This window comes from Rhea pennata, chromosome 1, assembly GCF_028389875.1.
Source record: "Rhea pennata isolate bPtePen1 chromosome 1, bPtePen1.pri, whole genome shotgun sequence".
Lineage (NCBI taxonomy): Eukaryota > Metazoa > Chordata > Aves > Rheiformes > Rheidae > Rhea > Rhea pennata.
The window spans coordinates 54,258,734-54,286,486 of NC_084663.1; the positions used below are offsets into that span (position 1 = coordinate 54,258,734).

General features: G+C 37.2%; 1 protein-coding gene across 11 annotated transcripts in view; it reads left to right on the forward strand.

The window, feature by feature from the left end:
* LUC7L2 (LUC7 like 2, pre-mRNA splicing factor) overlaps positions 1–27,753 on the forward strand; it is a 52,616-nt gene that overhangs the window by 9,785 nt on the left and 15,078 nt on the right. For 8 of the 11 annotated variants that reach the window (XM_062586855.1, XM_062586886.1, XM_062586863.1 and 5 more), the window contains exons 2-10: positions 810–904; positions 9,928–10,026; positions 10,925–11,035; positions 11,871–12,014; positions 13,138–13,314; positions 15,545–15,636; positions 16,435–16,464; positions 17,361–17,555; positions 24,668–27,333. In XM_062586855.1, coding sequence (XP_062442839.1) covers positions 810–904; positions 9,928–10,026; positions 10,925–11,035; positions 11,871–12,014; positions 13,138–13,314; positions 15,545–15,636; positions 16,435–16,464; positions 17,361–17,555; positions 24,668–24,860 — 1,136 coding nt within the window. In that variant the 3' untranslated portion in view covers positions 24,861–27,333. Of the gene's footprint in view, positions 1–809; positions 905–5,557; positions 5,626–9,927; positions 10,027–10,924; positions 11,036–11,870; positions 12,015–13,137; positions 13,315–15,544; positions 15,637–16,434; positions 16,465–17,360; positions 17,556–24,667; positions 27,334–27,753 lie in introns of those variants that run through there. The other 3 variants (XM_062586919.1, XM_062586910.1, XM_062586933.1) reach the window with 3 other exon arrangements.

Below are 27,753 nucleotides of genomic sequence, written 5' to 3' on the forward strand. Positions count from 1 at the left end.
TAGTTATTTTGATCTGAAGACTTTAGGTCTTGCTGACAGATGGGATTATTTAAACTTGCATTTGGACTTCAGTGTGTGGGCAGGTTGATGCTTCTGCTGATGCAGGAACTACAACCTGCCAAAGCGAAGGTATAATTAAGATGTTTCCAGCCTAGCAGCATGTATATCTATATTAAAAAAAAAAGTGTGGCTCATGATACGGGGATGTTCCAACATCTGTAAAATAGTGTTGCATATAGGCTATGTTCATATGTTTGACTGATTCTTTTTCCAGGTTTGTAAGCATTTAAATACATTCTTCTGCCAGTTCTTTGTGCAGCTGCCATCAGAAGTAGGAGGGTGCTTTGCATCCAAGAGCAAAATAATAGAATGAGTGTCAGGTGGGATTCAGAGAAGACTCTCAATGTGTATTATTTTGTTTAGAAGACTACTTTATATGCTAATTGCTACATACAAATACATCATAATTTTATGCAAAATCTGAATAGAGCGTTACATAGCTCCTTTCACAAATGCTGTCATAGCAAAATGTTTTTAAGCTTATATTGTCCTTCTGGTTTCAAGAACTTTTCGTGCTGCATTTTTGAAGGGGAAGTTGAAAGCATTTTAAAATAGTATTTTGTAGCATTTAAACGTGTATTTTTTATTTGGTTGTTTTGTTGGCCAAGAACCATATAATATTTTAAGTTCTAGCTTCCATAGGTTTTCACTAGGTAACAGGGGAATGTTAACACTTTGCATGTAACTTGTAGAACATGTTTTGCTTCTCCAAATATCTCACCTGGAATGTGTTGATTTCTATATTGCAGGTGATACGACCCGCCAGCGAATCAAATTTAGTGATGACAGAGTATGCAAGAGTCACCTTCTCAACTGCTGCCCTCATGATGTGCTCTCTGGAACTGTATGTAGTTAAATCTTGTGGTTTTTTAGATAAAAAATGGAGAAATTAAAGTTAGATATTTGCTGAAAACTATGAATAAATACTACAGAGAAAAAAACTGTCTTGACCCTAGTAGTAGTATTCATATGAATTTCTACAAACTACTAATTCATGGGTTTTGAAGTTGTGGGGTTTTTATTTATTGATTGATTTATAGAAAATATAGAATATGTAAGACATAAGGTTCCCTACATAAATAATGACATAGTTAAGTGTTTTAAAACAAATGCTGTTGCAACTAGCAGAAATATTCTTATAAACCTGTGCACATATGCATGGATTATGAAGTTTCTTTCTAAAAATTTTCATACTTGTATACAGAACTGATTTTTCATAATGAAATGTGGTTGAAAGTGGTTGAAACTTCAGATAACTATATTTCTGGATGCTGAGATGTATTGAAAATCATAAAGTGATATTCTAGTTACTGTGCTATTTTCACAAATTATAAGACAATTTCAAAATAAATGCTTTCTTGAAAAGTGATGTGAAGTATGATATCCTCATCTTCAATTCTGACATTGTTAATAAACTTTGTTTGTTTAACTTAGATTTTTAACTGTACTCTGAGGCAGCAGTTCCTCTGCTTGAGTGTAGTAAACAAAGGGCTTTGACACATGCCAGCAGTTTTGTCAATGTGCCTGTGCTTTACCATGTGGTACTTCAAAGGTAATTTCAGGTAGCTTACTTTTGGTGAAAAACAGGTAAGCTGCTTGGCACTGATTATGGAATAAGGATGTATGCGTAGGCAGTTACCCATACAATTGATGTATAGTATAACTTGTCATCCTGCTGTTTTTCGTCTCTGTTCAAAGTCTGGGGGATATGCTTTTGAGCTGTTTTGTTTCGTACTTTCTAATGCTTAACAAAGCTCCTTTCAGTGCTTTGTGGTGTTTGTGGCAGGGAAAAATTCCTTTCATGTAATACTCCCTAGTAATAGAAAATTAACAGTAGAGAAATTTGGTATTGTGATACACTGAGTCTAATGTGTCTACCATTCTTAATGCTGCACTTTGGTAGCTTTTCTTACTCTGTAGCATGGGGGAAATGAATACTGGAAAACACATTTTAGAGATTATCTGAAGCTTTACTGATTCCCTGTGCCTTACACTTTCAAAGGGCCAACCTGACTGAAGCCTTTAAATGATATATAGAATGATGAAATTCACTTGGAAAATGAAAACCTGAAATAAGTGGACTTAGTAACTTCTGTCCTCTAATACACTTCTCATGCAGCTGTGGTTTTTAAATCATCTTAAAATCTTGGTGGAACAGAGGGCTTCAACATGTACCTGCATGCGCGCACACATCCTGTTTCATTTCTTTTCATGATTTTGGCACTTGACAGACCAACAAGTACAGTCCATCTGTCTCTCCTCTAGAGAGTCCCTACAGAAGTAGATGTAACTAATAGGTAAACATAACAGAAAGAGGCAAAACAAATAGAGCTGAACAGGAGAATTTAGCGCGCATTGTAATGACAAAGGTAATAGAGTAGAAAAGACTCACTTGTTGAGCTTCTCTTTCCTTGTACTCTTGGCTTTGTAAATAGCTTTTCCTACTTCTTAAAGATGTTTTACCTTTTTCCTTCACATAGCAAAGATTTCTCTCTCATCCTAAAAATTGGGCTTTTTGAGGTTCATGTGGTATTTTTGATGTACACAGTTACTGTAGATAATTCACACTGAAGATAATGCATCTTACACGTTTTGTTATGTAACTATGTATTGTGTATCATTGCACATATAACTTTTTTTGAATAATTCTGTTTCACTGTCCAAACAAAATGTAGAAAGGGGAAGAAGAAAGTGTTTTTATACCATCTGTTATGTTACTTAGTCTTTTGCTTGTCTAACGAAGCTCCTCATGAAGCTTATTCCTGCCTCTAGCTTGAAGGGACATATGAGATGTAACTCTATATACTATAGTAACATACAAAGGCATTGAGCAGGACCCCCAAAGAGGGTGTTAAAAGTAGTGATAGGAAAATGGAGTATTGTTGGGAAAATTATGGCACCTCAAGACTTGTAGGTGTTAGAGATTGACTTCTTTATGAATACAAATCCAGAATCTTGTACTTCTGAAAAAATAGTTCTCTTGAGGTGTTTTGTAAGGTTAAGTCTCTTTAGATTATCAGTAATGTACTGGACAAGAGTTGCGGATTCTTTAAGCTTAACGAGGTAATCTGCCTTCTTGTGGATAGTATGTTACTCTTCCCATCAGCAAAATACTTTTATGCTACCCGTGTCTGTCTGCTCTTTCAAAAGCACTCAGGAAAGACGTTCTTAGGTATGTAAGACAAACAAAATGACTCACATGAGCAGGCTCTGTTAATTTAGTTATGTTCTTTTCCTTAATGGCCAAATACCCAAAAGCTGAGTTGAGGAAAAGCATGCTGATTTCCTTTGATACTGAAATCATGTTCCCCCGACTGCAGCATGTATTGGCAAAAGTTATGCATGTATACTTTTCTTAGAATAGAAGATTAAAGAGTTTCTCTCTGTAGTCAAGATTTCTGCATGTATTATCTAGTCTCCATTTAGATAGAATGTGTTTGTTTACTTTTAAAATACTGCGTGGAGTCTTTTAGTATTTCTGGATTTTTCAGTAAGACTTAACAGCAGTTGTTTTCCTCATGTTGCTTTGGTTGGGTTTATCTTTTGGTTAACTTTAGGAGAAAACAGGGAAAAAACATTCATACAAATAAGTAAACATCCAAGTTCTTAGTTTTGCTCAAATTTCCATGTCTGGATCAGGAATAGTGCACAGCTTCCTAATATTCCAGCTTTCTTTTGTGTTCCTCTCGGTCTTTCTTCATCAAAGTAGTTTGTTAGCATAAAGTTGTTCTTAAGAGAACCAGAAATATTTGACGTGCTTTAGGCCGTAAAGCTGTAAGTGATCGCTATTTTCAAGTTAAATCATTTCTTGTCTGCTGGCTGCTGTTGCAACCAGAGCAATTAGTTCTGCATCAGTGTTATTTTCTTCTAGTTTTCTAAGTAAACTCGTCTAGCTGTCTGTTAATGAGTTGTTACCTATTTAAATCAGATTTTGTTAACTTTTTTTTTTTTTAAGTATTCCGTTTTATTCAGGTACATGTTCTTGTGCAGCTAGTTTTCTGGTTTTGTAGATTAGCAGTCAGAGGTGTCTCAATGCTTGCAGGAGATGCTTTTGAGTCATTTGTTGGGAGAGACGGTGAGAGTATAGTTTTCTTCCTTTGTAATCTGATTTTGAGAGCAATGGAAATGAGAGGCTCTTTGGAAGACGTAGTTGGAATAGTGTGTCCTAAAGACAGAGATTTGAAACAAATTTAAAACAAAGGTAAAAAGAAATTATAACCTTTTGGGGATCATTAAACTGTAATTTTCAAACGAATTATGCTTCTTCAATATCTTTGTACTTGAAATACGTTGTGAATTTTGTGTGAAGCACATAGTGAAGTAATTGGTAAAATCACAGAAATGACTCTATTTAAGGTTGTAAAATACTGTCTCTTCAGAACCTGCTCTTGACCATACCTCTCAACAAAAGCTTTTTTTCTTAAGCAAAGCATGGAAATATGAAAAAATGTCATTTTTAAGCTTTTGCTTTTTCAAGTTATTCCCTTGAATGCTGGTTTACGTAGGAAAATTCTCCAGAACTGGGTGATTTGCATTTGCTTATTCATTTCAGGTTGAGACTTATAGTGACAGAGATTAATAAGACTTTGTAAGTCTTAGCTGTGTTAGTCTTTAAAGAGCACAATGAATCATTTGCCATTTAGAAAGTTAACTTCTTATTTCAAATATTTTTTTTCTTAAAGATTTTTACACTCTCCTCTTACTGTTTTATCCTTAACACCTGATATTCAGGCATGTTTCTCTGTCCATAGTTTTTGCTTTCATCAGCATTATAAAAATACTTATTTATATCCATATGTACAGCTATATGATTGAAACTATGTATGTAGCAGTCAGATAACTCCTTTGTAATAGTGTGAACCTACTAAGCCACATTCTTTGGAGGAAGGCAAGATATATAAGAATGTGTTTTATCTTCTCATGTATGTTTCTAAATGAATAGCTGAGTACTAATGAAAATTAAAAGGTGGTAAAGCAGGTACTTTAGTAAGGTTGTGAGTAATAATGCCCTAAATATTTATAATAAGCTTCTAGCTATCTTTGAAGAGACCCAAAAATTCAACACTTATACAGTAATCTGGTTTTCTTACTAGCCTTGCTTGTGCTTCCCCATAGAAAAGAAAATTACACAAGTATTGCATGTTGTCTTGTAAACCATGATTGACTTTCACTCAGTGGTGAACTTTGTGTATTTGTTTTTGTGTATTTGTGGGCGGAGGAGCATCACACTTTGCATTTTATTCATGCAGACTTCAAAATATGCTCTACCACCTCAAACTTGTAATTACATGTATTGTCAATTGCTCTTGAATATGTTGCACTTAGCTCTTCAAGACTATTGCTGACCAGAAGCATACTGATTGAGACCTTGGTTTAGCACCATACTTTACTACATGCTTATCTTTAAGCTTATTAGGGGTGGAGTTCAGCTCCAGATTAAGAGTCCTAAATTTAGATTTCAGCTGGTGCACTAATTTTCTAACCTTGCACTGGAACCAATGGGGATGTAGACAGGGAAGCCCAGAGAGAAGTTCGGTGTACCTGCCACTGTGTGTCCCCCTCAAGGTGAGCTGAATCTGTCTAGGCTGACTGTTCTACCTAGATCTCCTTTAACTATAAGAGGAGCTTGGATAGGTCGCATATTTACCTGAATGTAAGTATACGTTTAGGTATACTTAGTTTGGAGCCGAGTTCTTCATCAGTAGCCCCAATGGCTCACTGGAACTATTTCCATATTTGAAACTTAGATGCTTACGTGATTATTTAGTGTTACAGAATGCAAGCATTCTGCTGGAGGGTATCAGCTTTTCAATTTAGGACTGATTTGAACATGTGAGCTGCTTCAGTGCTTTGCAAATCAAAGTATATTAGGCTTGCATACGCCATCTCCATTTGTAGCCTTCAGCCCAGTGGTGATGAATGTTAGTGTTCTGTTTTGACAGCAAGTGATCACATGAATCTTTTCAGATGTGTTCTTAATTTTGATCAACACAGGAAAGTCAATTGGTTGTACTATATTCTATTTTAATGGGCTTCACTTAACTAGATAAAGACCTTTTTAGTATTCTTCAGTATGGTAATCTAAATTCAATAATAATATGCTGTGTAATCAGGCTATAAGATCTGAATACTGTGGAAACATTGGAATATCTATATTTAAAAATGGGAAAGACTGGATTTCAGGTCTTGAGAAGTAAGAGTAGGGTTGAGGATAAGGGAGGTATCTTTAAAGAAATATATATCTGAAGATGTATGGAATTTTCACTGGTTGGTAAGGACTTTAAAATATCTAAAGCCTTAAACCTCTTTTTTTTTTCCTTAAGGTCAGCATTTTTTTTTCTGGACAGAGTCATACAAAAGTTAATTAAGTTAGTGAAGTCAGAGGACTTAAATCGTGAAATTGTACGTCATCTCAGGCTTCCCCTTCTGAGCCTGTGGTGCCTAAGAGATAGGCTTTATGGCATGTCTAGAAGCCTGTCAGAAACAAAATTGTTAGTGCAGATTAAAAATTAGTTCCCTGATGAAAAGAATCTTGGTGAACTGCCTGTGAGCAACTTTCTTTGTATCTATAGCAAATGTGTTTTCACTTGGTTGCTAATAGCTACCTTGGTAATTTGAAAAAGGGAGAGATTTGGTTCCTGTGGTATTGAATCTGCAGTGTAACTCTCCCAATCATGTAAAATATGTTAAAAAATAATAAATAAAAAACCTTAACTTCTCTTGCCAAATACAAACTGCTTCAGTAGTTGGCATCATTCTAGCTAGAAAAAAATCTTCTATAGAAACATTGCCCAGAGTGTCGTCTTTCAAAACCTATCAAAGATGTATGCTATTTTTAGAAGCATTGATAGTGTGTGCTACTGTGTCACACTTGGCTCAGCATCAGCCCTCTGTGTGATAAGTAGCTTTGGCTTTCCTATGCTCTTTTTGCAGTCCATATAGAGTCGTGAAGAGATTGAAGCAGAGCAAGACATCATCGGCAAACTAAATTTACGTAGTTCGTATTTCTGTATTAATGCTAAATGCATTCAGTTCTTTTTCGTGAATGGGATGACAGTGATGCCAACAAAATCACTTCAATATGAGTTTGCCTGGGACAGAAGACTAGTTATCTAAATCTCAGGTCTGGGGAATGAAGTAACTTCAGTTTATTTAACACTGAGAAATTAGAAGTCACAGAAAAGTGTAGTTGGCAAGTTGCTAATAGCAGGAATTAGTTTTTTAAGCAAACCTCTGCGACAGCAAAAGCACTGCTAATATCTTGCTTTGCATATATTTGCATTGGCTGTTTTCTAGACTAAACGTCTGTACTAGCTTTCACTTTTAAGAAGGATTCCCCAAATACGCGCGTGTTTCTTGTTTTAATCTTCAGTAAAAGTGCAGTAGCTGCAAAAAGCTCCAAAGACCCAAAGCATAGCTTCAGATGTTCAGTAACCTTTAGTTATGCACAGCCTGTGGACTTTGATTTCACCTTTCTTTACTTTACCCATCAGGAGCCCTCTGTAAATCACCTTAAGTATCATGTGTCTGTTTAAAAGTCACTGCATCAACAGTGAAAGACAGTTTTTATGCGTTCTTTCTAAGCCTTCAGCAGTGGCTTAATGTCTGAACATTAGTCTCTGTCATAGCCATCTCCTGTTTCAAATATCCTAAAGGTCCTAAAGGACTGACTGCTAATATGTGTCCTTAGCCTCTGGAGAAGAGCAAATCTTGGCAACAAATCACAACTTGGCAGTACAAAAATTGAGAATAATGTCTCTCATTGTATCTTCCATCTTGTTCCATATATTAACAACTATATAGCTAGTTGCAGCTGTATTAACTGAGCTGGAATACAAATTGATCTGTATTTTTCAAGGTACTCAGCAATCCTGATCCAGCATGGACCTTTGACAATAATGAATCGCCCCAAGATGAATTCTTTGCCAAACATTTCATGGCTTGTGCCAAAGGGCTTTTCAGCCTGATTTTGCAAATAATGTGCGAACTTTGGTTTAAGATTTCTAAAATTTTTTTTTGTGTGTGTGTGTGTGTCTCTAAATTTGACTTTGCTAATAGAATTTTAAAGTAGGGTGTTTTAGAGGTAGTACTGTTATTAAGGTACTTGCAAAGGGTCAGACAAGGCAAGACTAGTGCAGACTCTGTAAAGGTTCAGTTCCAATGATACAGTTTCTTTAACAGCAAAACTAATGAAAATTAATGCTTTTGTCTTATCATATCTACTTATTTTTGCCATGTGAGTATTTATAAGGCCCCATTCTAAATCAGATCACTTGAAATGATCTGGACTTTAAAAGAAGATAGAGAAGCCAAAATTTTCTTTATCCTGATGAGATGATACCTAACAAAAATCTACCCTTTCCCCAACCTCACAAAATTGCAGCTATTATCATTACTAAAGTTATTTAAGGGATATTGAAATGGTATCCTGGGTCTGTAAGATGTCCTAGCTGCTCAATTCCACTCTTACACACTGTGCCTGACTTACTGTATTGTCAGTGTGGCTGACTGTTTGTGGGATCCCCTAGCAAGTTGGATAAAGGTACTGATAGTGCTGGAAAAACTGCCTTTTGTTTGTTTTTTGTTTTTATTCTGTTTAAGTTACGTTTTTTTTTAAGTTACTCTTAAAAATATGTCACTAGCTTCACCTGTGGAATTAGAACTAGTGTGTTTCACTTAAAGGATTAATCTTGAGTTTCACAATTCAGCCTTCAATAACTGACACTGGTGCAATCATCTACTAAAGATGAACTTTTTCCAATTTTAGGAGAATGCTCAAATGCCTAATTTTAAAATAATTTTAAAATGTTCTTTCATATTGTTTTGCTTGTTCTGAAAGTTGCCTGGAAGAATGTTGTGGTTTAAGTAAAGTCAGTGTCTGCTGACTTGGAAAGTAAACGTAGGCAGTATGTTGCTCAGCGTCTAGTTCTGAAAACAGGGAGTTGCAGTGGCATTATTAAGCTGAAGAATATTTAAAGTTCAGCAAAAGCTTTAGTTGAAGTTCAAGATTCTGTGCTTTTAACAATGAATTGTCTGTGTTCACGCTTTAAATAAGCCACTAACTTCTGTTAAAAAAAAAAAAAGAGCCAAAGAAAAAACCCAACAGCTTAAATGAATTTGTTCAAACATCTAACAGATAATTTAAGAAGTTGAAAGGAATTAGTTTTTGCTATTGTACTATACTTTCGAGACTTGAATAGCTACTTAAATACAAGTTTCTGTATTGGAGGGGTGTTTGTTTTGGGTTTTTTTTTTTTTTTTTTTAGCACTCGTTAGGCTTAAGTACCAGGTGACTTCTGCAGTTTTTTACTTAATGCTCATCTTTTAATTATAAAAATCACAATACAGATGCTAATTATTTTTTATTTTTGCTTCTAAAGCTGCTGTTAAACTACAAGAGAATTTGATTTTTTTTTTCTATCAGATTTGAACTTCTCTTATTGTGCTTGTGATGTCAGGAAAGAATTTTTCCTTAGTGAAGTGACCAGTGCCAACAGCAGTTAATGACATTAAGCTGATTCTGTTTTTTAGTAATACTAATAAATGATTTTACTTCCAATGAAGTATCAAAGTTATATATTAGCATCTGATTTTGCAGAGAGGGTGTCTTGTTCTTATTTAATGTCTTGTTCTTGGTTTTTGTTACGATGGTGTTATTGTTAAACTTTAAATTGTATTGATCACCAAGCTAACCTCCAAGGAGCAGGTTTCATTAGTATTGCTTATGCTGTTTATTAAAATGCCCTTTCATGCCCATAAGGGAAATAATTTGCTTTAAATTACTTGACAACTAAAGAAAATGATACTAACTTCATTCTTAGTAATACCTCAGTAAAACTAAACTGCTTTCCATCTGTCTCTTTTCAGAGGATGGACCTTGGAGAATGTCTGAAGGTGCATGACCTGGCATTAAGGGCTGACTATGAAATAGCATCCAAAGATCAAGATTTCTTTTTTGAACTTGATGTATGTATTTTTGTCCTAATGGTGGAGAGAAAACATAAATTCTATATTTTTCTGGATAAACTGAGCAACCAAGTTGGTTTCAGTATATAAAGAGTGTAAATTTTTGGAAAGCTATTTTGTAGATAGGAATAGAGAAAGCCTTACATAGTTATTCAAATACTTACGTGGCTCATAATGATTGTATGTATTAAACATGCATCTCTAGGTAGATCTGTTAAGTGTTCCACAGAACAAACTATCCTAAACTTGGATATTGTGATAGTGTTAGCAAACTGCAGGCAAATGCTGATATCACACATGTTTTGAAGAGAAGCTCTAAGATTCTACAGATATGTGGTGAAGAAAACTGTGTAGTTATTTTTTATTGGGTATGACAAGTCATATGTTTCAGTACTGATAGGTTGAATAATAACTTCTGAACTCCCAGCTAGCAAGTTACTCTTTACTAGAGGAGAAAGAGTGTGGGTTTTTTGTTATTTGGGGGGAGAGGCTGTTAATGTGCCTAACAGCTTAAAATGCTAGCACAGAGAAGCTAACGGTATTGTATATATTGGTTGGGAGTTTTGAACTCTAGTATCATTTCTAGAATTTTAATGCATGTTATAAATGCTCTCTTCCTAGAGAAGAAGACTTGGAGGGGGATTTAATCCAAATTTCTCCAAAAACTTGTAGACTATGACAATGCATACTCTATGAGTTTAGAAATGTTAGTAAGAAAATATGTAATTACCAGACTATATAATAGCATTACACATCATGCACTATTAGAATATTCTTTTACAAAGATACAGATTTTTTTTTAATTGAAAAGTTACTCCTAATAAACCAGGAAAATGTTTTAAGGCTAATGAAATGCTCATTTCATTACCATTGATAAATATTTTTATTGATGTTCTAGGCAATGGACCACCTTCAATCGTTTATTGCAGACTGTGACAGAAGAACAGAAGTGGCTAAGAAAAGACTAGCAGAAACCCAGGAAGAAATCAGTGCTGAAGTTGCAGCTAAAGTAAGCATGTATAACTAGTTGCTGAAGTTTTTTGAAGGACTGCAAGGTGCATGGGAATGTTTGCTGCAGAGGTGATTTTTTTTTTCTTCCCCTCCAGTAACAAGTGACTGCTTCTTAGTTAGCTTAGGTGTATTTGAACTGAACTCTGTGCAAAACTGCATGTATTGACTAAATTGCAATGCTTTTCTAAGGAGCCAACTTTAGAGTCTGGCGTGCTATCCAACCTGAGAATTCACACGTATGAGGGGAAAGTAAGTTCCTGCTTAAAATCCTACCAAAACCTGCCTCTAAAGCAAGGAAGTGAGCATACAGAGAAGAGACCTTGTCAGTATTTTCTATTTCAAGAAACTTGCTTATCTGTGATACTGTGCCACAAAAATATCAGTAATCCTTACGCTTTTTAGTGAGGGCTTTATCTGTGAGGTAGACAAAGTAGTTGAGGTGCTTTTCATCAGTTCTTAAAATTGAAAAAAGTTTTAACGCTTTCATGTAAATATATGCTCATGCTAGGAGAAGTAGTTGTATGAATACAGATTTTGTAGGTCTATTTCTTGGTATAGACAACAGTATAATTGCTACAAGTTTCCGGACAGAATCCTCCTCTGGCATTGGTATATAGATTTGGCAACTTAGCTTTTCTTTTTGTTTTTTGACATTAAGTAACTTGTCTCACTTCTACCTGGAGATCTTAACCTCTGCGTGTTCCCATTGATTGTATCCTATGGGGTTTTTCGTATAGTAGTAGTCCCTGGATATGGATTGAAGTTTTTGGACTTTGTTTCCCAAAATTAACTCAAAAGCCTTTCCTGTGTTGATCCTTTCCTTGTTTTTCAAGGCCGAAAGAGTTCATGAATTGAATGAAGAAATTGGGAAACTACTGGCCAAAGTAGAACAGCTGGGAGCTGATGGGAATGTGGAAGAATCTCAAAAAGTAATGGATGAAGTGGAGAAGGCCCGTGTAAAGAAGAGAGAAGCAGAAGTAAGTTGATTATGTAAAGCTTGGGACAGAGAGGGTATGGTCCAATACTGAATTGGTCATCATCTGTGTAATATGAGCCATCCTAGCTGGTGACGCTTTCTTAGCTAATTACTTTACTTAAAACTGAGGAGTTTGCTTTGTGGCATCCTGCACAGGAAAAGTTTTAGTCCTTTTCCACTGTTTGGTCTGTATGATAGCTCTAGAAATAATCCATGTATTTTTTTTCATTCATGTGCCTTTAAATACATCTCTGTACTGTTAAAATGATATTCACTTGCAGTGATGATGCTTAGTTCAGCTGTATTGGCTAGTTGTTTGTTGACGCTACGACTGGGTTCATATCTGTTGGACGTATTTATCTTGTTTGATCCCATGGCTCTTGCTGACAACCCCCTCATGGATTGTGGTATGCTAGTGTGGCCAGTATTGGAAATGCTTCAGTGAAGGGCATCATTCCAGCCACTGCTATGCATATGCTCATGGCTTGTGTATCAGCAAGTCAACGTAATTTGACATAATTTATCTTGCTCAGATGGCAAATCTCAACAAGAGCTTTTCCATATTGTATTTTGTTTTAATACTAAATTCATAAAACCAAAAATCTGCAGTTATTTTAATGGGTCCAGAGGTGTTGCTGGCTCTCTTGTGTGTGTCATCTGAATGTCTGTAGGTAAACTTTGCTCAGATAAGTTACTAAATTAATAACTGAAATGGCAGTACCTTTATCAGAAAGCTACTATTTTAAACTGGATCCAGAATTAACTGGTTCAATATTTTTATAATATGTTAACATATATTGTTAATGTGTATTCATGGAGTGTAAGAAACAATGACATTTTACATGAGTAATGCAATCTGAAGTAAAGATTAATTGCTCAACTTCCTTTTTCCTTGTTTTGCAAAACCAATTGATTTGCAAAACCAACCTACTTCTCATATGTCAAATCTTCAAAATAGTGGACTTGCCTGATATTTTAATGATACAGTTGGGTTATGAGTAGTATGACTAAAATAATGCTGATACTGAATTCAGTTATCAAAACTAATACACTTCTATTAGATGTGTAACTATCGTATTGTTGTGCATTGAGGAGTAAGAGTTACCAAAATATCTTTTCTCCAGGAAGTATACAGGAATTCTATGCCTGCCTCCAGCTTCCAACAGCAGAAGCTACGGGTTTGTGAAGTGTGCTCTGCTTATCTTGGTCTTCATGACAATGACCGACGACTTGCTGACCACTTTGGAGGAAAACTACACTTAGGGTTTATTGAAATAAGAGAGAAGCTTGAGGAACTCAGGGTAAATCATTCCTATCTTTTTGTGCTCGTACTTCATTATTTGCCCAGCAGTCCTAATGGAATACTTCTCTGGCTGTGTGGATTTTTTTTTTTTTTTTAATTTGAGGTATTTCATTAATCTGCAACATGTTTATTTGATATCAGAGTTATCTAGATAATTTAATAAGGTGGCCTGTTTTGCGCAGTGGTACATTAAAACACAGTGTTCAAAGGAATGCATCTTGAGAACAAAGAGTGTAGGCCCACTTGTAAAAATGGGAGCCATTCTGAATTATGGTGATACTGGAACAAATTCAGCAGTCATAGGAGGTAGTTAAAAGAACATTGCCTCTAGCCAGTTTATTGGCTGGAAGTAGTAATGAGATCCCTGGAAATACAGGGATGTATAGTGGGCTTAAAGGAGTCAAATTTTAGTTGTTTAATTTAGGACAAAATGTTAATAAGGCTGTTGTTGAAATGTTGTGTTCAGTTTTGGTACCAGCACATAGAGAGGATGTTTATATAAAACAACGGGTTCAGAAAATATATACTGAAATATTTGGAAATCAAGCAGCCTACTGTATGAGATAAGACTAAAGAAATTCAATGTGCTTATTTTATCCAAAGATTAGGAGGTGACTTTCATTTCCTAGGTATCAACAATGAAAGAAGATATTTATAGTTCAGGGCTCTTAGGCTTAACTGACAGTAGGTGAAACATATTCTAACAACTGAAGGCTGAAGCTGTCCAAAGTCAGAATGAAAAAAGGTGTATATGTTGAAGTGAGGCTGACAAAATAATTGTTACAGGGAAGTTGCATATTTTCCTTAGTATGAAGTTTTTGAAATTGAGATGGAATATTTTCTCAAACCACTATTTATCTTGATTAGAAGTCATCTGCTTGAAGAAGGCATTACTGGAATTAAACTCTAGACTTCTGGTATTCAAGAGAATGGACTTGGATGCTTATGCTATTTATAGGCTTTATACGTGAATTATGGGATTCAAGCTCAATTAAGTATTCTACTGTAGAAATCCCTAAAGACCATGTCTAAATAGATTGAAGCCCTAAAAGAAAAAAATACTGCCTCTGAGTTTGAAAAATCAGCTTGGCTTATTTCGTAATAGTTCAGTTGTCTTACATGGTCACTGTGATTGATCCTTAACTCTTTCTGTTGACTATACTGGCAGTTTAGGCTCCTAAATATAGCTCTTGCAGTTCAAATCTTAGAATGCCTTAGATGATATGTCATGTGTTTCCTCTCATTGCTCTGTAAAATTATGCAAACACTTACTTGAACAAGAAACCTTGCTTACAGTTAAACTACTGATACTGTATGAGGAAGTATAAATAAAACTTGACACAAAGGGGTTAATTGATTATTTACATAATTTGGAAAAAATATGCATGGATGATTATTACACGTTCCCAAAGCATCAATAAAATAATCTTTTGAAGTACTTCGCTAACAAAAAAAGAAAACAATAATTATCCCCTCCTTCCTCAGAGCTCTCCTCAGAGATCTAATCAAGATGCTGCTGGGGCAATTCCACATCTCAGAAGAAGGTCTTTACAAAGAGTTGAATTTCTTGCATCATGTCCAGAAGGTGGCAAGACTTGGGTTTGGCCAGATCTCCAGTTGTGAGTTCCACATTTGAGGGCCCTCTACTGAGCGTGCCTTGTCCCCAGTAGTAGTGAGTTCAACCTGGGGTCATCAGCTAAAGCATCATTTCTAATTATATCTCTCATGTTCGAAATACAGAAAAAGTAGCTTCAAAACTAGGTATCAGCCCAACCAAGTCCTTTAAGATTAAGGTGGTTTTTTTTTGTTTGTTTGTTTGCTTTTAACGTTACAATATAGCTGAAGGAGTTAATAAAATTCTTAACTTTCCCAGTTCTGATTCCTTTCTATCCTGTGGCCAAAATATGGTAGGATTATTATGGAAAGTCTCACTTTAAAGACATGACTTTATGACTTTGGTTTTCCCCTTTGTGAGAAACTTTTAATTAATATAAATTTACATTTTTCAGGTCTTGGTATAACACCCATCTATTTGCTGCAGCTCTTCTGCAATAACTTGTATTTCTTGGAAAAAAATTAAGTCAAATATGCTGAGGAAGAGAGAGGGAGTAATACAAAAGTATACACCAGGGAAAGGATTGAACATTAACAGTCTAGGTTATTTTTATAGCACCTCCATTTTAAAAATCTTGTAATGCAATTTAACAAATATACTCTTTTGTTTCTAGAGGATTGTGGCTGATAAACAAGAGAAACGAAATCAGGAGCGTCTGAAACGTAGAGAGGAGAGGGAAAGAGAAGAAAGGGAGAAACTAAGGAGGTAGATGTCATCTTTAATTGCATACGCATAACGACTATTTTTACGTGAAAAAAATGTGATTTTGTTACACACACTTTTTAAAAACTGCAGAATCACAGTAGGTTTTATTCCCTGAAAACTGTCATGGATTGAGAGTGAAGTTAACGTTTCACTCTTAAAACCTGAAGAAAACTTTTTCTTTAAAATAACGAAGAATTACATGTCTATCTACACACCTGAACAAATGGCCTTTAAATGAAATGCGTTATTTTGGATGTATATATACCTTGTTTTGTGAGCTGACAGATGATGCCAGAGATTTTCTGTATTAGAAATAGTTGAATGTGTGATTTTAGATAAACAGAAGTTAATTACTTTTTATGTCAAATAAGCAGTCACTTTTAGGTGCTTTTGGGGGTGGGTAGGAATCTGAACTGCAGTTTTTGACATGTGGGCTTCAGAGATTAATGATGTAAACTTTGACATTTTTGCTAACTTGATATTGTGAATTCCACAGAAATAAGGGAGTACAGACTATTTTGACTAAGTTTCTCTTATGGGAGAGATGGGAATAAAATAGCAGAGTGGATCTTTTATAGTGTTGTGTGCTCAAAAATAAAAAACAGTCAGGAATGTATTTCCTGATAAATATGTTACAAAGATGTTAATATCAAATGAAAGGCCTTGAACTTTTTTACTAAACTATTACTAAAACAAGAAATACAATAACGGGTTAACTAGTTCAACTTGTTATTAGTGAATATTTGAAATGAAGAGTCTATTAACAAAAATTGATTCACCCTTTTCCATTTGTTTCAGGTCCAGATCCCACAGCAAGCATACCAAAAGGTATATAAATCAGCAGAGATGGAAGCCAACCTTTCACAAGCTGGGAACATGAATTTGTCAAGCGTTATTAGTTTACATGCTTTTTTTAACTGAAAAAGCATCCTGTTACATGCATCTTTCTGGGTGTTTGTACAGCATTTATTACCACGTTAGTCAGTTATACATGTATGTCTAATCTGTGGCTGCTGCAAGGCAACTTTTTGTCCTCTGACAATGGCTGGAACATAGAAGATTACTTCTTGTTCGAAACAGAAGCTTGTGGTTAATATCTTTTTGTGAAAACTCATGTTTAAGTCTCACGTTCCAGTTTAGGTCTTGACAGATGATCCATCTCTGTAATGTCAGTTTTCTTCCTAACCTACAGTTGAAAGTCACTCAGAAGATACTATTGTAAGGTGATTAAAAAAGAGGGGGGGGGGGACTATGAACCTCTATGATGTTTAGAACCTTCTAGACTAGTCTTACTGTAGTAGCTATGGAGAAGAATATAGTCTTACGTTCTCAGGACATCACAATACACAACTTCTGCCAGACGATCACTGTCACTGCATTGGGAAGTCCTAAAACTGATAAATGGAATACTTCAAACAAAATTGAAAATTTTCTTCATTTTGTAATTCCTTTCTAAAACCTGAATTGGCTGTGCTCTAACTGTAGGTACAGTCATAAATCAGCTGTAAAATTGTCTGCATTAGTTGCAAAGGACTTTGTAGGATTTTTGATGTTGTTTTCCTCTCTCTTTGTGTTTGCTTGTGATAAGATAATGCCATAGCTCTGAACACTGTAGACTAGTCTCTGTATAGACCTGCTTATGCATAGAGTGCTTAATACTCAAAATACATTGATAGAGCAGCTAGATGAATGCAGTGTCCATTTGAAATTTTTTCTGCTTCTAGATCTAGGTCCCGAGAACGTCGCAGACATAGGTCTCGCTCAGCATCCCGGGAACGAAAGAGAAGAACTCGCTCCAAATCCCGTGAGAAACGCCATCGTCACAGGTCTCGTTCTAACAGCCGGAGCCGGAGCCGCAGCCACCATAGAAGCAGGCATAGCTCCAGGGAGAGAAGCCGAGAACGCAGCTCCAAAAAAAGGTAAATCTTGGTCTAGAAAGAAATGGCTTTTCTTCCTAGACAGACATTGGGAATTACTGCACTAGGTTAAACTTACTTGCAACACTTGCTAATTTAAATGCATTTTAGGGGCTGAGATTTCACTTCTTTAGCCTGCTTGTGATTTTAACATATAGTAATGATTTTTTTTAAAATCATTTTTAATAAAAATAAGAGGGTTACATATTCCTGTTTGGAGGAGGTATATTGTATATTGGCAACAAGTGGAAAACACTACCAGCTTCCTGAAATATAAAAGATGAAATAATTGATTTCCATTTGAGCCCAAGTATATAAGCAATCTTTTTACTGTCACCATTCCTTTTCTTGTTTTGGGCTCTTATTTCAGAGGTGGAGCCCATCTGTTGTGTACTGTGCCAGATTAAATCAACTTTAAATGTGCTTCAAAAAAAAGCTTGTTGCATTAATATGAAGATTCTGCTTTGCAAGGAAATTGACTCCTCTCTAAAGGATTACTGCAGAGAGCAATCTGAAGCTGTTGCTTTTAAATGACTCAATTGCTGTCTGCTTCTGAGGAAGGGTAGCTTATTTTAGATGAGAGAGATGAGCATAATTTGGAAGAGTGCTGGAATTGCACGACTGGGCATCTGTTAGGGAAGTCAGCTTAAAAGTAGGATACTGTTCTTGCAAAGGGCAGCCATTGCAACATGGGAGTTGCAGCGCAATACTGTGAACAGGGTGACCAGCTGTTAAAACCCTGGTGCGCTGTGGCCGTGCTAGAAGAGAAGAGATCAGGTTTGAAGTGGCTGTACATTCAGGGTTTGTAATTCTAGGAGTTAAGTCACCAGGGCTAGAAAAATACTGTTGAGTGTGTTCAAGCATCTTGTGTGTTCTTTGTCCTTGAAGTAAGCTTTTTCCTTCCTGGAGTAGCTGACTCCCATTGTGCTTTGTAGGAAAGTATAAAAGATACACTCTATCTTTTATTTCCTTCCTTGTATGGCAGCTACATACAACTTAAACCTGGACTGTATCAATTGGTACAGTCACTAGTGTTTGTTTTTCGGGGTCTTCTAGTGTCCTAAAGCAATAGTTTGAACTCAGCAATTTGTCTTGGTTGTACTCTGTCATTGCAGTTATCCTATAGAGCCTTACTTTACAAGACATTTGCAATGGAATATTAGCAAAATTTCAAACTTGTAGTTTCTCAGACATTTTTCCTTGAGTCAATAATTTGTTCACTTGGATGAACCACTATGTAGCATGTGTTCAAATTGTCTTTGATTCAACGTTGAAGTCCAGCCTTGCAAGACTGAACTTCTGCAAAGAAGAATTGTACTGATTCATTGTTCCTTGGGGAAATAAAAGATATGGACTAATAATGATGGCAGAGAATTTTTTCTTACACTAACAGTAGTCCAAAACTCTTACATGTACCAAGGATTGTTCCAACAAAAGTCTTTCCAACTCCTTTAGGGCAAGAATTAACATCAGAAGTAGTGGTTTTGGTATTGTATACCATAAAGTCAAAATATTTTGCCCCAAATTCTGTTACTTTTTACTCATTCATGGCAAACAGAGAAAATTACACTGATATATTTTTCCAGGATTTATATCAAATAAAAATTCAGATCTGGGGAACACGGTATTTTTGTCATTCTCTGTTCATCTGGGAGAATTTGACTCTAGAAATGCCATAAAGACTGCTGCAGCAGTGGCAGCACATCTTGCCATTTCTACGGCAATTGAGAGAACTGTGGAGCTGCTTCAGTGAGAAGAGTAATGTCATCTCATATTAAGTTAAAGCCTTCAGTGTGACTTTTAGGGTGGTCAGAATACCATAAATACTCAGTGACCTTGGCTAAGGCATTGCAGGCTGCTGAATCCTGTTCTGAAAGCTATATAGACAATTATCAGTTTTGTTTTTTCCCAGTATGGCTTCAACGTGTAATCATACTTGACGAGTGGACTTCCAGTGGAGAAACTCTTAATAGCATGCTTCTCCTAGAAGCCATTTTCCTAGGTGTGGGTGAACATTATCACAGGAAACAGATGCTAGGTATCAACATTTGAAACAAACATCATCTAATTCCTTCGCTTTTCTTCAGAAAAAGCACCCTTCAGAAAGCATTTTCTAAAGACCCTTTCACATAAAATGAAAAGCTACCAACTCTCCAATATTTTTTCATTCTGAAAGTAAAGGGATGTTTGTTGTGTTCTTTGAGAAAATTCTGCAAATACATACGTTTGTCTCAAGATTCAAACAAATGTGTTTTCCATATCATTATTTACCCTACAAAGAGATGTATAAATTGGAATCTCATTTCAAATATAACAGACTTCAACCATTATCAATATACGGAGCTGACTTCCAGGCTGCCTCAGCACCACTGAACATGTACAAAGCACCTGGCAACACTAGCAACAGGTCTAAGACGATGGAAACTCAAGATTTTTCCAGACTTGGATTACTGGTTTGTCAAGAGCAGGTCTAAATAAAGTCCTCTGTTTATTGACTACTGACTAGAATTTCCAAAGAACTAAAATAAACCATCTTTCATCTTATTAGAAACAAAGTAATGCATCCTTCTTGATTTATGCTAAGAAAGTCAATGGTTGGATTTAGATGTCCTTATTGAGAGAAGTTAGCGTGTTCATGCTTGAGGCCACTCGCAAAAATTTCTGTGACAAGGGGTAATGTATTTCTATGCAGACATAATATAGTCAAATAGAGGACCCAAAGATCTAAAGTGGGATTACATTTTGCTTAGTTTTGATGATGAAAGGTGAAGTTTGCGGGCGGCCTTGGCTGCAGTGACTATGAGATGATGGGAGTTCAGGATCCTGCCTGGAAAAAGCAAGCCAATATTAGTAGAATCACAACCCTGGACTTCAGGAAAGAGGACTTTGACCTCTTCAGGGACCTACTTGGAGGAATGTCATGGGTTAGCGCCCTGGAAGAAAGCGGGGTCCAAGAGAGCTAGCTAGTATTCAAGCATGACTTCCTCCAAGCTCAAGAGCGGTGCAGCCCAAGGAGAAAGTCGTCCAGCAAAGGGGTAGGAGACCTGCATGGATGAGCAAGGAGCTCCTGGCCAAATTCAAACAGAAGAAGAAAGTACACAGAATGTGGAAGAGGGGACAGGCCGCTTGGGAGGAATATAGCAACGTTGTCAGAATATGCAGGGATGCGGCGAGGAAGGCTAAGGCTCCGTTGGAATTAAATCTGGCAAGGGATGTTAAGGACAACAGGAAGGGCTGCTTCAAATACATCAGTAGTAAAAGGATGACTAGGGAAAATGTGGGCCTGTTGCTGAGAGGGATGAGGGCCCTGATGATGAAGGGTACAGAGAAGGCAGAGTTTCTACTGAATGCCGCCTTTGCTTCAGCCTTTACTGCTAAGGCGAGCCCTCAGGAATCCCGCACCCTGGAGACAAGAGAGAAAGTGTGGAGAAAGGAGGACTTTCCCTTGGTTGAGGAGGATTGGGTTAGAGATCATCTATGCAAACCTGATACTCACAAATCCCTGGGCCCTGATGGGGTGTACCCACGAGTACTGAGGGAGCTGGTGGATGTTATTGCCAGGCTGCTCTCCATCATCTCTGAAAAGTCATGGAGAACTGGAGAGGTGCCTGAAGACTGGAAGAAAGCCAGTGCGACTCCAGTCTTCAAAAAGGGCAAGAAGGAAGACCCAGGAAACTGCAGGCCAGTCAGCCTCGCCTCTGTCCCTGGAAAGGTGATGGAACCGCTCATCCTGGATGTCATGTGTAAGAATGTGGAGGAAGAGAAGGTGACTAGGAGTAGTCAGCATGGCTTCACCAAGGGGAAATCTTGCTTAACCGGTTTGATAGCCTTCTGTGATGGAATGACTGGCTGGGTAGATGAGGGGAGAGGAGTGGACATTGTGTACTTCAGCAAGGCTTTTGACGCTGTCTCCCATAAGATCCTCGGAGGTAAGCTCTGGAAGTGCAGGTTAGACGAGTGGACAGTGAGGTGGATTGAGAACTTTGTGAAAGGCAGAGCTCGCAGGGTTGTCATCAATGGCACAGAGTCTAGTTGGAGGCCTTTAGCTAGCAGTATCCTGCTCCTTGTTGTGCGGTACTAGGTCCAGTCTTGTTCAACTTCTTCATCAGTGACCTGGACGAAGGCACAGAGTGCCTCCTCAGCAAGTTTTTGCTTGTGGCAGAAACTGGGAGGAGTGGCTGATACACCTGAGGGCTGTGCTGCCATTCAGAGAGACCTGGACAGGCTGGAGAGGCGGACAGAGAGGAATCTCATGAGGTTCAACAAGGGCAAGTGCAGAGCCCTGCTCCTAGGGGAATAACTCCATGCACCAGTACAGGCTGTGGGCTGACCTGCTGGAAAGCAGCTCTGCAGAGAAGGACGTGGGAGTGCTGGTGGATGACAAGTTGACCGTGAGCCAGCAATGTGCCCTTGTGACCAGGAAGGCCAATGGTCTCCTGAGGTGCATTAGGAAGAAGAGTGTTGCCAGCAGGTCGAGGGAGGTGATCGTGCCCCTCTACTCAGCCCTGGTGAGGCCTCATCTCGAGTACTGTGTCCAGTTCTGGGCTCCCCAGTACAAGAGAGACATGGAGCTACTGGAGAGAGTCCAGTGCAGGGTTACAAAGATGATCAGAGGGCTGGAGCACCTGCCCTGTGAGAAACGGCTGTGAGAGCTGGTCCTGTTTAGCCTGGAGAAGAGAAGACTGAGAGGGGATCTTATCAACGTATACCGATACCTAAAGGGAGAGTGTCAAGAGGATGGGGCCAGATTCGATTTTCAGTGATGCCAAGTGACAGGTCAAGAGGCGATGGGCCCAAACTGAACCACAGGAAGTTCTGCCTGAAGTTGAGGAGGAATTTCTTCACTGTGCGAGTGACGGAGCACTGGCACAGGTTGCCCAGGAGGTTGTGGCACCTCCTTCTCTGGAGATACTCAAAAGCCTTCCAGGCAGCGTCCAGGGTAATGTGCTGTAGGTGACCCTGCTTTTACAGGGGTGTTGGACTAGATGATCTCCAGAGGTCCCTTCCAACCTCAGCCATTCTTGATGAGTTTAAATGTGAATCCGGTAAGTCCTATTACAGGCTTATCTAACCTATTTTTGTATCTACTTTAAGATGAGAGAAATCATGCCCTGAAAGTGTCTTATTTCTTCTGGTGATTGTTAAAGAAATCTGGCCAATGAACTATAGATGTCTACAGGCATCTAAAGCTGGATAAGATCCCACTCTCAGCATTTAGATGGATATATTTTTTTCAATATGATTCAAGTCATTGTTGGCAACAGAATATTGTAGCTCTATTCTTAGTCTCTGCTGTGACAGAGAAATGGAAATATTTAGGTTTATTCTTAATATAAAGCAGCTTGTGATTTTGGTTGAATATCTTTCCTCTTGGTAGTTTTGGAGTCTTACTGATATCTTTCTCTGCTTTTCTAGAGACCTGATCTGCCAAGGCTTTTTAACAGCTTTTCTCTCAAGACAGTCATGCAGACATCCACTGACTAGAAACCAGTATCATGTATTATAACCAAATTCACTGTTACTGCGCTTGGCAGGGTGGCCTCTGCCTGCATATCTGGCAGAGGATAGGATGGGGTTTCTACTGGAAGTATCTGGTTGTTTAGTTGGGAAGTAATCTCTTCTAAGCGTTTTAAATCATATAAATCTAATGAGCCTCTGATTTTAAAAGCTATACCTTGTTCTTGAGGAAGGCAGGAATGGTACTTTAGTTCTCTTGAAAGCCTTATAGCGGCAATATTGCTTGCTAGTACAGTTGCATAAACTTTTGCACCACTGTGCTATTTTCTTAAGGTCAGTCTTTGCTCTTGCCAGTTGATTAGAGACTCAGCTGTAGAGAGACAAGACAGCTGGACAACTGCATCTCAGATTCCCCAAAACTGCATTGAATGAAAAGCCAGAGTTGTGGCTGAGATCACATTCTACCTGTCCACCTATTTCTAAGATTAATTACTAGAATTAGCCTGGGTCAACCAGTTCAGAGGCATTGTTACTTCTGTACGTATGCCTGATGATGCTGTATTAACTTTTTTTTTTTTGGCATGTAGCTCCTACTATGCTGAAACCTCATGGTACAGGAGTATCATCTGAGGATCTCAAAAGTGTATGCAAATAGAAAATCTTGCAAAATACTGTGATGTAGAGAGATCTTTTTTTCACATGGGAAACTGAAATGAAAACCCATTGTCCCTTTGTAAGCTTAAAAAGAAATTAGTACAGAAGCAGATGGCAAGCTTTTGTTTTGAACCTTTGAGGTGGTGACAGTAACTTCTCATAAATAGAGAGAATACAATCTGCCAGTGAAGTAGGCCAAATATTTTTGAAATTTGGAAGAAGATTATTTACTGGCTAGCTTTATAGCATATTGTTAAGATTTTTCTGTGATCTTTTTTTATGACATCCTTTTTTTTTTAGGATATCCTAAAAAGAAAATGTGATGTTTTTCAACTAAAGGCTAAGTTGCACTGTGTGGAGGAGGATGGTTAATCCAGGTTTTCAATACAGGCAGCTCTTTTAACTGAAAACCATATGGAGTGTTTAACAGAACACTTCTTTTCTGGCTCTATTGCAAAGGTTTTGGAAATGCTTGCAATCATAGTAAAATATCAAAAAATAATACTAACTCAACATTCTAAGATCACTTAAGTGATCATAGTGATAATTCTTCTTACAAAAACTAATCGTAGCACAGACTCCAGATTTGCTTTTTCCATTTGTCAATATAATAGCCTTATTAGAAAATCTATGCAAGTTAATTTTTCCCCTTGTTTTAAAGTTTTTTAAATCTATATTTTACATGTCTGAGATGCTACACATTGTTCTCAAGAGCAAGACTATGAACCGGGAGGGTTGAAAATAAGAGACTTAAGCAAGTTAAATTTAACCTAGGTTCAGAAATGTCCATTCAGAAATTTTGCTTCTGTCAGTATTTGCTTTTGTAATTGGAAGTGGGGAAGGGAGAAGAGTGGAATGACTTCTGCTGCCTTTTCATACATTCATGTTTGTATAAATCTAAGTTTGAGTCAAAATAATAAGAAGAAATACAAAAATGAAATGCTGTTTATAACAGTTATAAGTTAATGACTTATTTGAATTCTCAAATATACTGCACTTTTCAGATCCTCAAAAGAAAGATCTTCCAGAGACAAAGAACGTTCAAGAGATCGTGATAGAACATCACGCGATAAAGATAGAAGCTCAAGAGAGAGATCCCCCCGAGATTTCAAAGAGAAGAAACGTTCTTACGAAAGCGCTAATGGCCGATCAGAAGACCCAAGGAGCTCAGAAGAGCGTGAAGCAGGGGAAATATAACTGGCTGTATATTCACCTGATCTCTAGCTTCCTATGGAGTTGCATACTATGGTTTAGTTTACAGTTGTTCAAAGGGACACCAGTGAGCAGTTCCAGACACTGATCCAACTAGGGTAGATGTACAGTATATAAAAGTGGTAATAACCAAGTCAGAATTAAATCCCATCAGTTAATGATGCCTAAAGCTGGGTCCTGGACTTCCACTAAGTTGTAAAACTTTTCTGAAAGATTTCTCTTTATTCAGGACTACAGTTTTATGTACCAAGATGCAGATCTCAATGTTTTTAATCTCCTTTCCAATACATGTTAGTGAACAAATTATATTGAACTACTTGCCTTGGGTGCTTTTGAACCTTTATAAATTCTCCAATACTGCTCCAGTCAAAACAGCAGCATTGAAAGGTTGTATTTTGGGGGATTTCTTGGTTTGCTTTTTTTGTAAGAGGGTGGGTGGACAGATATTAACTTTTATTCTAAGGTTTTGTTCCCAGGGATTTTTGTTGGGAACCTAGGAGTTGATTACAGCGGGAGCATTTAGACAGGAATGTGTGCTGGAGAAAGCTGAAATGTCTTTTTACAGTGCCTATTTAGACTTGGAAATTGAACAGCTGTTGCATTAACATCTTTTTTTATTTCTACTTAAATTTTGAAATCAAAGCCAGTCCCATATCTATACCATTTGATTGGTATGTGTTCAATATACTTGGGTTTTTTCATAAGAACTTTCTGCTTTTTCTTGCGGGATGTAATCGGCACATCCTTAATTGTAAAAATAACAAAGCAAAACAACAACAAACAAAAACTGAGAACAAAAATAAAAAATGAAAAAAGGAAACCGCATTGTCCAATAACTTAACAAGAGTATACTGGTCTTGTAAAGTGGTTACTTTTTTCCCGTAGCCATTCAGTCATTTGAAGATTGACATTTGATAGAGTTCTTTTGTTTTTAACATGGAAGTGTGCTCCAGGAAAAATAATCTTTTGGATTACAACCCTGAATATCCTCAGATCTTTAGAGGCAAAAACTTGCAGAGCTGTAATGATCATGGTACAGATCTTAACTTCCACCTGAATGAAATACTGCTTTTTGAAGTCATTAAATAGTTATCTTCACATAAAGGGATTACTGTAGATTCTGTAGGATTGAAAGTGCTTTGGAGCACATGAATTATTCAGATTTGTCCTGCCCTCATACAGAGGAATTTAGGAATCGGTAAGTTTTCCTTCTTGAGATAGCACCACTGAGTTACGTAACAGCAATATGTAAGAGCAATGTTAGTAAGGATTTATTGGCATTTTCAGCAGATTCTGCAGAGTCTCTTCTGTAGGTCTTAAGACACAGGCCTCTGTGGGCCAGATAATGATGAACATGGTATGTCTTTGTTTTCTTTGTGTCTAACACTGCATGCATTTCTTCCTTAATATCTTTTCTGTAGCATTTGATTTTTCACTGTGGTCTTAACAACATAAGGCTGATAATTCTAGTACAATGGATAATTCCAGCAGTATTTTTGGCTGGCATGGAAAGCTAGAACAGGGCTGTTGCATTTCAGCAAGAACCTGTAACTTATATCCAGCATGACACACATCCTCTTCTCTGAATTCATGGCCTTCTAAGCTCCTCTAGAAATACAGTAATAATGATGGCTGACTATTCATTTTTTCTTTTTTTTTTTTCTTTTTTCTTTTTTTTTTTTCTTAATCTACTTGAAATCTGAACATGAATTTCCTTCCTGGGAATGTTTTGTGATTTCCTGCGTGACCGTGAGTTGATTTCCTGTCAACTGCATGACAAATGTAAGTCACCAAAGTTTGTCCCTCTGGTACGTGCACACTGTGCAAGTGCTTGCTGAAGTCCCTTGTTGCACATTTGTTAATGGAATTCTAGCTCCCAGTGTGACAGATGAGCAGTCATTTCTAGTTGCATCTTGTAGAGCAGCATTGTAGATGAGTGAATTGCTGCCTAATTTCCAGAATATAAATATTCCACAAGTACTGAAGGCTTTTTTCCTCCTGTATCCAGCAACTAGAGATGCTGTGTTTCTTAAAAAAAAAAAAAAAAAAAAAAAAAAAAAAACATGCACACACACACGTGCTTAATAGTAAGTTATGGAAAATATGCCATTAACTTTATGAATGGCTCTTAATTCTTTTAATTGTGAAAGGTGGTTGGACTTGGGCCTTTCCTTATTTATAGGTTTTCCTAGATTGGTGAGCTCCATAATATCAGAGTACCTCACAAATATTAAGCAGAGAAAAGGTAAGTGTTACTGCTAGTTTCCTGATTTAAAAAAAAAAAAAAAAAAAAAAAGGAATTATATGTGGAAATTAATATTTGCCTTGTGTCTAAAAGGGGGACTGGAGTACAGTTAGGAAGAGAACCTAATTAAGGCTACTGATGATACCTTCTTCCTGATGCAAGAGAACTGGATCATCTAACAGTAAGGGAGACTGCTTTATTAACTGTGTCCATGTAAGTAACGATCTTCTGCCCTTCTATCCAAACCAAGCTACGTCAATTAGGCATTTTTAGGAAAGCAAAGCTCTGAGGTGTTCATCACCTGTATATTTCATGCATTCAGTATCAAGCTAAAAGTGATGATGGAAATTATTTTGGATGATCCAGATGATGAAAGGGATTTGGAAGAAGTAAATCTCTTGTCAGTCTTTGCTGCATCATGTAAAGGAAAATTATGACACAGTATAAAAGTGCTTCGAACAAATCAAATAGTTGGGCTTTATGACTTATGGTCAGAATTTGTGCTAGATCCCCCTTTTCCCCTATATGCAGGCATTATGCATCTTGAGTCCATTTCTCTTCACTGAGAGCTACAGGTGGGAATGCTAGACCCCTCCCTCCGCCCCAGGAAATGCAGAGGGAAGCTGCTGTGCA